The sequence below is a fragment of the Tursiops truncatus genome, chromosome 19 (genome assembly GCF_011762595.2).
Source record: "Tursiops truncatus isolate mTurTru1 chromosome 19, mTurTru1.mat.Y, whole genome shotgun sequence".
NCBI lineage: Eukaryota > Metazoa > Chordata > Mammalia > Artiodactyla > Delphinidae > Tursiops > Tursiops truncatus.
Genome location: NC_047052.1, coordinates 52,630,027 through 52,641,562, shown reverse-complemented (window position 1 = coordinate 52,641,562; position 11,536 = coordinate 52,630,027). Strand labels below are relative to the sequence as shown.

General features: G+C 45.8%; 1 protein-coding gene across 1 annotated transcript; it reads right to left on the bottom strand.

Moving 5' to 3' along the window:
* Window positions 1-653: 653 nt before the first annotated feature.
* LOC101318174 (UPF0193 protein EVG1) lies at window positions 654-1,306 on the bottom strand. The gene is given in 2 exon segments (XM_019943263.2): window positions 654-892; window positions 895-1,306. Coding segments are annotated over 2 exon segments (651 nt in total).
* Window positions 1,307-11,536: the final 10,230 nt, after the last annotated feature.

Sequence of the window (11,536 nt, the reverse complement as noted above, 5' to 3'; positions counted from 1 at the left end):
TGATGTCTGCTTTCTCTTATTTCTTTCCTTCTGCTTGCTTCAGGTTTAATTTGCCCTCCTCCTCCTCCTTTTCTTTTCTTCTTCTTTTTTTTTCACGTTAAATATGTTTTATTAGCCAGTTGATCATACTGGTTAAATATTTGCCCAAAACTGTAAGAAGTCAAATAAGTAGGTCCTAAGACAGGTAGGAAGAAAAGAATCATATTCATTACTAAGTTCAGGAAACCTAATGTGCTGGACGCAGGGACACGCAGTCGGGGAGGCGGAGGGAAGGGGGCCCAGTGGATGCCCTTAGACACACACCCAAGATGGTGAGACTTGGATCCTTTCTTTCACTGTGTGTGTGGCTCTTTCCCCAAGAAAAGAGTCACTGTGTGTGTGTATGTGTCTGTATTTGTGACTGGTCTCAGAGGCTCAGCTGACTGAGAATCCCTGGGCAGAGTCTCAAGGAGAATCAGCTCATTTTCTGAGACACGGTCCATTTTCTAGGGTGCTATCTATGTCCAGGGTACCCTAGGTGGGGGCAGTGCTATACAACCATTTACATGGCTGAAGGCTGGGGTGGGTGGGCTGACCTGGGGATGACCCTGCTTGGCAAGGGGGTGGGCTCCAGTGGTGGAGGTTGGGTTCCCCCGCCCCCCTCCGGAGGCAGATTAAGTGGTGGCAAGAGCCTTCCTAAGTTCCTCACTCCTCTTGTGGTCAAGGTCTTCCATTTCCTGTAGTTTCTGGGAGATTTCAGTAAGGATGAGCCCTCGGTACTGTCTGCGCTGCCCTAGGGCCTCCATGTCAGCCAGGAATTCTTTCCTCTCCTGGATTTCCTTCACCAATTCTTCACACCGGTCCAGCTCAGGGGCTGGGCCCTCCTGTCGCATAGGAGGGGCTTTCTTTTCCATTCCTCTGGCTCTTTCCTGGTGGCAAAAATATTTCGGAGTCTGCGCTTCTCCTTCTCCACATCTCGGGTGGCTTGAGGCTTCAGCTGCTCCCGGCTGTAGGCCCCGTTGTCTTGGCACACGCTGGCAGTCCGGAGGTGGGACCGGGCAGCCAGGATGGGAGGCAAGCAGATGGCTGAGGCCGGCGGCTTGGAAGGCAAGACCCTCTAGCTGGAAGTTGGGCTGCACTGTAGGGGGAGAGTGTCTCCTCGTTTCATGGTGTCCATGATGTGGCGCTGTTGGAAGTGTGTCAGTTTGGATTCCTTCAACATCACTCTGAGCAGCTCGCAGGTCCCTGGGGTGTAAGTGGCTGGCTTGGGGCAGCGCCAGAACCCAGTTCCTTTGGTCACTGTCTCCATCCTCTCCTGGGAAGCCATGGGAGGGCTCCTAAGTGTTTCAGATTCTTCCTGGAAGTAGACCAGGAGTCAGAAAGCCTAATCTTTGTCTCCCGCTTCTGAAGATTCTGGGTAAGTCAGTTCCATCACTCTTGGTCTCTGCATCAGAGGTTGCAAACTGGTGGTACCCAAGCTGGATTTGACCCATAAATAGATTTTGTTTGGCCTCCTAAAAGCTTAATTTATTAAATCAACTTTTTTTCTTGTGGGGGGATAACATTTAAAAATCAGGCTATTTCACACAAAAAAGTGGCAGTCCAGTGGTTAGGACTCTGCTCTGTCAAGGGCCTGAGTCTCATGGGGTCGTTCTTAGGATTAAACAAATTACTAGGACAGAGCCTTACATAGTATACACTCAATAAATGTTAGTTACTATTTATTAAATTACCTACTTGGCCTCTCTCAGCATTTGAATTGGGACTACTTTTTTCCACCTCTGTTCTTCTGGTGTTAGAACCAGCTCTCTGCGTTCCTTTTTTTTTTGTTTGTTTTTTCCTGGTTCTAGAACCAGAGCTCTGCTTTCCTTTCTTTTTCTTTCTCTCTTTTCTTTTTTCCCCTTTTTTTCTTATACTTCAATTTTTTTCTCTCTCTCTTTTTAAATTTTTTTAAATTATTTTTTTTCTGTGTTGGGTCTTTGTTGCTGCGCGTGGGCTTTCTCTAGTCGCGGTGAGTGGGGGGCTACTCTTCGTTGCGGTGCGCGGGCTTCTCATTGTTGGTGGCTTCTCTTGTTGCGGAGAACGGGCTCCAGGCACATGGGCTTCAGTAGTTGTGGCACACGGGCTCAGCAGTTGTGGCTCGCGGGCTCTAGAGTGCAGGCTCAGTAGTAGTGGCGCACGGGCTTAGTTGCTCCTCGGCACGTGGGATCTTCCCGGACCAGGGCTCGAACCCGTGTCCCCTGCATTGGCAGGCGGATTCTTAATCACTGCACCACCAGGGAAGTCCTCTCTTTCTGTTTCCACTGTTTTTCTGGTTTCGGGCCAGATCTCTGCTTTTTTTCTTTTTTTTTCTAACATTTTATTTCCTCTCCCCCACCCCCACCCATTTTCCTGTTCCATATTTCTACATGCTTTACAGGACCCCTTTGAGTGGACTCTGCACCAACCCTTAATCCCCACATGTCAAAACAGATTTCCTTTCTCCTACTTACATAAATAAGATGCTGTCCAGGCTTCCAGGTAGTGAAGTATTTTCTCTTCTTCACACCCCACAACCATTCCCTTTTTGCACTGCCAATTTTTTTTTTTTTCCTTTTCCGTTCTCTGATTTAAAACTGCATTGGGGTGTTGGAACGAGCCCTGTCTGGGTCCTGGCCCAGGCTTAGCCATTAAATCACGGAATCACCTTGGTCAACTATATCCCTCTCTCTGGTTTTCCTTTTATTTCTTCCTCTGTAACATGAGTGGGCTTGATTGTTTGAGATGTGATGGTCAGCCTTGCTCTAAAATTCTGATTTCTTCTTGCTCCTCTGTGCCAGCCTTTAGAGATATATGGGACGAATCCTCATTACCCTCTTTTCTTTCCTGCCCTTCTATTGCCCTTCATCCATCACTTCTCCTCCCAATTTTACCTTTGTTTCTCATTCCAAGGGTTCCAGGAGATTCTTCATCCTCAGCACACCTCCCTCAGCAGAACGTAAGTAATGCAAAGGGCTTTCCAGACTTCCTAAGGGCGGGACTGAATTTTGGATGACCTACTTATGTTGCCTGGGAAACGAGTTTTCTAGAGAAACCAAGGACTAACAGTGAAACTGATTAGCTGGTTTACAACACGCGGGATAACTGTGTGACTAATGACTGAGTGCCTTGCAGGGGGATTAACTTATTAAGAGACTGATTTACAGGGAGCCTAATTTGACTGATTAACAGGGCAGGCTGTGAAGGGGGCGGATGATCTGATTAGCTGATTAAATGATTTACGAGGGGACTAACTGCTGACTCATCAGGGCGCTAGCCTGATCCTCCATCGACACACCGATTGGTGATCTTACTCATATTGGTGACCCCCTAGTTCCCCTTCAGGCTGACTGGGTGACCCACTTGGTGGCAGGCTGACAAATACAGAGACAGGCTCCCAGTGAACTGGCTGGCTAGTTGGTGAGCTAGCTCTCAGGGAGCCTCCCAATCTGATCCAGAATTGGCCTTTCTGACTAAGGGGCTCTCGGGAGCCTCTCAGGCCGGACAGCCACCTTGGGAGACCTCACTGACGTCGTAGCTGCCTAGCTGCCCAAGGTCCCTCGGACTGACAGAGATGCCCTACTTTCATGGAAGCCCAGTTTGGACAGTCCCAACGCAGGTTCTACACTCAGTAACCGACGGGAAAGCCAACAGGCCCAGCGCGGCCCCGTGAGGCCCCGCGAGACCCCGCGGGGCCTGATGCCCTGGCCTGTCTGCAAGTGGAAGGCTGCAGCTCAGTGCCACGTGGAAACTGCTCTGGATCCAGGCTGTGTGCCTCCTGCGCATGCGCTGTAGGCATCTACCCGGCAGCCAATCAGCTACTGCATGGGCCTCTTTCATAGCCAATCAGCGACTGCATGGATTAGTAGTCCACAGCCAATCAATGAGGCAGATGAAGCTTTGGGAGTTGATGCACAGCTGCAAGAGCCAATCAGGAGCTGAAAGCACATGCCCCGCCCCCTTTGTGTGTTGGGGGGCCTGGTGGGGGAAGAGGATCAAGCTTCAGGGCTTGAGCCAATCAGTAGTGTGGGTAGTGCTATGGAAATTTAGGAGCCAATTTTCTTCTCAGAGAAGTCTTTTTTGACCACGTTCATGAAAACCATGGTGGGGGGGGGGGGGGGGGTGGCAAATTAGGAGTTTGGGATGAGCAGATACACATTACTATATATAAAATAGATAAACAACAAGGACCTACTGTATAGCACAGGGAACTATATTGAATATCTTGTAATAAAGTATAATGGAAAAAAATCTGAAAAAAACATAGTCACTTTGCTGTACACCTGAAACTAACACAACATTGTAAATCAACTATAGTTCAATAAAAAAAATTTCAAAAACAAAAAACACTCTACCCTCACCCTGATGGCTCTCATTCACACACACACACACACACACACACACACACACACACACACACACCTTCCAGAATTCTGATTGGGATTTCATTGAATTAACAGATGAATTTGGGGACAATTTGACCAGGAACACGGCACAATATTCTTTTTAAAAACTGTGATAGGCCTTTTCTCCCCTTCTGAGATGGCCCACACTATGTCTGTGGAGTGTGTTTCTCTCTAAATAAATCCACTTCTTACCTTAAAAAAACATTGTGATAAAATATACACTACATAAAATTTATCATTTTAATCATTTCCTAGTGTATCATCGAGTGTCACTAAGTACATTCACATTGCTGTGCAGCCGTCACCTCTATCCATCTCCAGAAAACTTTCCATCATCCCAAATTTAAACTCTGTAACCATTAAACAGTACCTCCCATTCCTCTCTCCCCTCAACCCCTTGTAATCACCATTCTACTTCCTTTCTCTAGGAATCTGACTAGTCTAAGCACCTCATATAAGTGGGACCACATAATATTTATCCTTTTGTGATTGGCTTATTTCATTTAGCATAATGTTTTCAAGCTTCATCCATGTTGTAGCATGCAACAGGATTTCTCTCCTTTTTAAGGCTGGATAATATTCTGGTGTGTGTGTATGTATATATATATATATATATATATATATATATATATATATATATATGCCACACTTTGTTTATCCATTCATCTGCCAATAGACACTTCGGTTGTTCCACCTTTTGGTTATTGTGATGCTGCTACTATGAACATTGGTTTACAAACACCTGTTTGAGTCCTTGCTTTCCTTTCTTTGGGGCATATACCCAGAAGTGGCATTACTGGGTCATATGGTCGTTCTATGTGTAATTTTTTGAGGATTCTTCAGACTGTTTTCCACAGTGGCTTCAACATTTTGCATTCTCTCCAGCAAGGCACAAGGGTTCCGATTTCTCTGAAACTTCATCAACCTCCCTATTTTTTCTTTCTTTGATAATAGCCATCCTAATAGGTACAAAGTAATATCTCATTATTACTTTTATATCTTCTTTGGAGACACGTCTATTCAAGTCTTTGACATTTTAAAAAATTGGATCGTTTGTATTTGTTGAGTTGTAGGAGCTCTTTATATCTTGTAGATGTTAATCCTTTTTCAGAGATATGATTTGCAAATATTTTCTCCCATTCCATGTGTTGCCTTTTCACTATGTTGATAATGTTACTAGATACACAAATGTTTTTAATTTTGGTGAAGTCCAATTTTTTCACTTTTCTTTTGTTGTCTCTGTTTCACTGTCATATCTAAGGAATATTGGTCTGTAGTTTCATTTTCTTGTAGTCTCTTTGTCTGGCTTTGGTATCAGGGCAACGTTGGCCTCAAAGAATGAGTTAGGAAGTGTTCCCTCCTCTTTAATTTTTTGGAAGAGTTTAATAAAGATTGGTGTTAATTCTTCTTTAAATGTTTGGTAGAATTCATTCATGAAGCCATCTGGTCCTGAGCTTTTCTTTGTTGCGAGGTTTTAAATTATTGATTCAATCTTATTACTAGTTATAGGTCTATTCAGATTTTCTATTTCTTCATGATTTAGTCTTAGTAGATTGTGTGTTTCTAGGAGTTTATCCATTCATCTGGGTTACCCAATTTGTTGCTATACAATTGTTAATAGTACTCTCACAATCTTTTTTTTTTTTTAAATCAGTAATAATATTCTCACTTTCATTTCTGATTTTTGTAATTTGAGTCTTTTCTCTTTCGTTCTTAGTTGATCTAGTTAAAAGTTGGTCAGTCTTGCACTTCCCTGGTGGTACAGTGGTTAAGAATCTGGCTGCCAATGCAGGGGACATGGGATTGAGCCTTGGTCGGGGAAGATTCCACATGCTGCAGAGCAACTAAGCCCGTGCACCACAACCATGGAACCTGTGCTCTAGAGCCTGCGAGCCACAACTACTGAGCCCACGTGCCACAACTAATGAAGCCCTCATGCCTAGAACCCGTGCTCTGCAGCTAGAGAAGCCACCACAATGACAAGCCCACACACTGCAACGAGGAGTAGCCCCCACTCACTGCGACTAGAGAAAGCCCACACGCAGCAATGAAGACCCAACATAGCCAAAAATTAAATAAATAAATTTATATGAAAAAAGTTGGTCAGTCTTGTTGATCTTTTCAAAGAATTAACTTTGTTTTGTTGATTTTTTCTATTGCTTTTCCATTCTCTTTCATTTATCTCGATTCTAATCTTTATCATTTATTTCCTTCTGCCAGCTTTAGGTTTCGTTTTGTTTTGCTTTTCTAGCTTCTCAATCTGTAAAATGATGTGGCTTGTTTGAGATCTTTCTTCGTTTTGAATGTAAGCGTCTGCAGCTCTACATTTTTCTTTTAGCACTGCTTTGACAGCATCCCATAAATTTTGGTATGTGTTTCGGTTTTCATTTGTCCCAAGGTATTTTCTAATTTCCCTGGTGATTTCTTTTTACCCTCTTGATTGTTGAAGAGCGTGCTGTTTAATTTCCACATATTCGTGAATTTTCCGGTTGCCTTTCTGTTATCGATTTCTAGTTTGGAAGAGATGCTTTGTATGATTTCCATATTTTAAACTTTATTAAAACTTGTTTTTTAACAAAGAGAAGTTTCCTTTTCCCCGTTGCAATAATCCCATTCCCCTTATTGCAGTAATCGTTTTGAACAAACTCTCTTTTTATCTTAATCCAGATTTGTTTTTTGTGCGACAGACTGAAGGAGGAAGTCCAGCCTCCTCAACATGGCTACAAAGTCTTTGGAGAGCAGAGACCAGTCAAAGTTTCTAGGGATGTGACCTCACCTTGTCTCCTTTACCCCAGGACTCACTACTGCGCACTGATCTCTCTTGCCCAGACAGCTGCCAGAGTGTCTCCCACCTCCTTGTTTTATACCTGATGTTATTACTACCTGGGCTGCTTTGCATTTTCTCTGCTTGGCCAACTCCTACTTTTCTCTTAATACCCTATGTCCATCTTGATAGGAACCACATCACACTGTGTTTTAATAGGTTACGGATTTCTGTTCCTTCCCCAAACCTTACCCCATGAACTTGAACTCCTCTGAGGCAGAAACTGTATCTTCTTCCTTTTGTTATTCTTGGTGTATGGTAGAATGCAGATTGGGAACAACAACAAAAAGAAGTCTGGGGAACAAAGAAATGAGGAACAAAGGTAGGAATTTCCCACGGCTCCCCTCATGAATGCGAGGCAAAGGAACTGAAACGCACTTAATTGTTTTGAAACTTTTCCAGGAGTGAAGAAATGGTGTTTGTGGTGACTTTGAAAAGGAGAACTGGAGAAAGTTTGTCGTTCCACTGAAGTATCTGTGTGAGTGCAGAGGAGGGAGGCTCTAACCCAGTGGTTCTGCTGGGGGTGGGGGACGTTTTGCTCTCCCACGGGCATTCGGTAATGTTTGGAGACATTTTTGGTTGTCAAAACTGGCCAGCGGAAGCTACTGACATCTCATGGATAGAGATCAGAGGTGCTCCTTGACATCCTACAATGCACAAGACACACCCGCACAAGAAAGAGTCATTCAGCCCCCAACTGCCCAGATATCAGTAGTGCTGAGGTTGATAAACTGGACTCTAATCCCCCCACGGGAAAGTGCAGGGGTGGGGGCGGGGTAAAGCAGGGAAGGTATCGATAGCTTGTTTGAGGAGGTGATACTCGAGCCAGATCTCAAAGGATAAGCATGTATCGCAAAGACGGAGAAAGGGGACAATATTATAGTGGGATGGGACCCTATGAATGAAGGTTGGAGAGACAGGAAGGGGTATGAGATCTTCATGAAGTGACAGGGATGTGGCTAAGATGTGTGAAGTGGTGGCTAAAAGGGGGTGTGTTTAGGGTAGACGAGAGCGTCAAATCCTAACCACTAGACCACCAGGGAGTGCCAAGGGTAGATGAAGGTGTGAGCGTGAAAATTCTTGAATAACTCTCACTGAAGTTGATATTTCATCTTGAGGGAAAGGGGCAGGCATGGAAGGACATTTAGGAGGAGAGGGACAGAGTTGGAGCTGCACATCCGCTCCCTCTGCTGCTGCTGGTGGTGATGGGCTGGATGGGATGACACCGGAGCCCAGATTTTTAAGGAGGAAGTGTTTACGGAGCACAGGCTCCGGACGCGCAGGCTCAGCGGCCATGGCTCACGGGCCCAGCCGCTCCGCGGCATGTGGGATCTTCCCGGACCGGGGCACGAACCCGCGTCCCCTGCATCGGCAGGCGGACTCTCAACCACTGCGCCAGCAGGGAAGCCCGAGGAGGGTGTTTTAATGATCAAGGGAGAGAGGCCAGGCTGGACTAGAGAAGAGGGGACAGATCAGGGAGTTGTTGACTCAGTGGGAACGGGTGAAGAAAGGGGGGGGGGGGAATTGAAACAGAACCCTGACCACGAAGGCTTGAAATAAGCCTCATACTTCTCCTTTGCTAACTTGCATGTCAACATCCTTTACCCATGACCGCAGAAACACCCACTTATCAGGGTGCCGCACGTTTACAGCTTCAAACCTAGCGGTTGTTTAGTAAGTTTAATGATTACCTGGGCGGTGTTTCTCTGGGTACACTCTGAGCAGCCACCTGCAGGTGACAGTCACTGCCGGCTCACCAAGCACAGGGCACTGCACCGTGCCTGTGGGCGTGAATTCACTGAATTCTCAAAACAACAAAATGAGCTAAGGAAGGTTGTCCTCCCCATTTGACACATGAGCAAATGGTAGTAGCGAGAGGTTAAGTGGTGAAGCAGGTGCTTGAATCCTGGTGGAAGGACTTTAAATGACTATTATTAGTATTATCATTATTATTTTAATAAAGGAGAAATTATCATGACATAAAATTAACCATTTTAGGGCTTCCCTGGTGGCGCAGTGGTTGAGAGTCCGCCTGCCGATGCAGGGGACACGGGTTCGTGCCCCGGTCCGGGAGGATCCCACATGCCGCGGAGCGGCTGGGCCCGTGAGCCATGGCCGCTGAGCCGGCGCGTCCAGAGCCTGTGCTCCGCAACGGGAGAGGCCACAGCAGTGAGAGGCCCGCGTACCGCAAACAAAACAAAACAAAACATTTTAAAGTGAACAATTTAGTGGCATTTCGTATATGCACAATATTTTGTAACCAACACCTCTATCTAGTTCCAAAACATTTTCCATCACCCCAAAAAGAAACTTCATACCCATGAAACAGTTACTCTCCAGTTCCTCCTCCCCAAAGCCCCCGGCAGCGCCTCATCTGCTTTCAGTCTCTATGGATTTATCTATTTTGGAGGTTTCATATAAATGGAATTTTGCAACATGTGACCATTTGTGTCTTGCATCTTTCATTTAGCACGTTATTGACGTTCATCCACGTCGTAGCGCGTATCCGTGCTTTTATGGCTGAATGATATGCCATTGTAGGGAAGGATCACATTTTGTTTATCCATTCATCCATTGATAGATATTTGGACTTTTTCCATTTTGTGGTTATTAGGAAAGGGCTTACCATGTTTTTCTTTTCCATTATGGTTTATTACAAGATATTGAATACAGTTCCCTGTGCGGTACAGTAGGACCTTGTTGTTTATCCACTCTATATATAATAGTTCGCATCTGCTAATCCCAAACTCCCAAGCCATCCCCTCCCCTCTTCCACCCCTCCCCTCCTCAGCGACCACAAGTCTGTTCTCTATAACTGAGTCTGTTTCTGTTTCATAGGTGAGTTCAATTGTGTCATTATTTTAGATCCCGCATGTAAGTGACATCATATGGTATTTGTCTTTCTCTGTCTGACTTTCTTCACTTAGTGTGATCATCTCTCCGTCCATCCAAGCTGTTACAAATGGCATTATTTCATTCTTTATTATGGCTGAGTAATATTCCATTGCGTATGAATATCACATCTTCATGATTCACTGAACTCTCGACGGACATTTAGGTTGTTTCCATGTCTTAGCTACTGTAAATAGTGCTGCTGTGAACATTGGGGTGCAGGTATCTTTTTGAATTAGAGTTTTCTTTGGAAATATGTCCAGGAGTGGGATGGCAGGATCATATGGTAGCTCTATTTTTAGTTTTTTAAGGAACCTACATACTGCTCTCCATAGTGGCTGCACCAATTTACATCCCTACCAACAATGCAGGAGGGTTAGGGCTTACAGTTTTAATAGCTGCCCTCCCCTGCCTTCACTAAGACAGGTTAGACAGCCTCTAGGCCCTGTGATTAAAACTACAGTGGAGAGATGAATGAGGTCTGCGGGGTTCCAGAGGAGGGAGTTCCAGAATCTTCCCCAGAGGACTTCCCTGGTGGCACAGTGGTTAAGACTCTGCGGTCCCAGTGCAGAGGGCCTGGGTTTGATCCCTGGTCCGGGAACTAAATCCCACATGCATGCCACAAGTAAGAGTTCTCATGCCACACCTAAGGAACTGAAAAGCTGCAACGAAGGAGCCGGTGAGCCTGCCTGCTACAACTAAGACCCAATGCAAATACATAAATAAATATTTTTTAAAAAGACTCTTCCCCAGATGATAGGACAGGGTTGAAGAAGGCTTCATGCTGAAAGCTGGGCCTTGAATACTACTGGACCTGGTAGCTGGGTCTTGAGGCACTTTATACAGTGGCCCCGGCGGGAGAAGAAGATGTAGACTCACCAATTCAGGAAGTGGTTAGGACAGTGGCCTCTTGGAGGAACAGACAGAGAGGAACCTAAATGGAAACCAGAGAGACTGGAGAAGGGGAGGAGGCCTGTTTCACAAGATCCAAGACGTGCTGGGCCAGGAGTTGTGTCCTGGTGGGGGATGGCGCTGATCCAGGCACAAGGGTGCGATGCTCTCCTGGGCTGGTACTGCGAGTCAGGCACCATGCTGCTGGATGGACATTCTCGAGTCCTGGACGGAGGACCCAGGCGAGAACCAGGCTTGAGGGGTGATGCAGAGTCCGGCTTGGGATACACTGAAAGCGAAGCACCTGTGGTCAATCAGGGAGAGATGTGGAGGACACTGGGATTCAGAACTTAGGACAGAGGCTTGGGCTGGAAACAACATGGGAAGCCTCAGCAGAGGTCGGCTGTGTCTTCCCCTTGCACTTGAGTGCAAATCATTTCAAAGGTTTACTGAGTCCAGTTGATGTGTTGTGTCCAAGGCTAGGCTCTGAAAACACAAGGCTGGACATAGTACTGTCCCTGCCCTG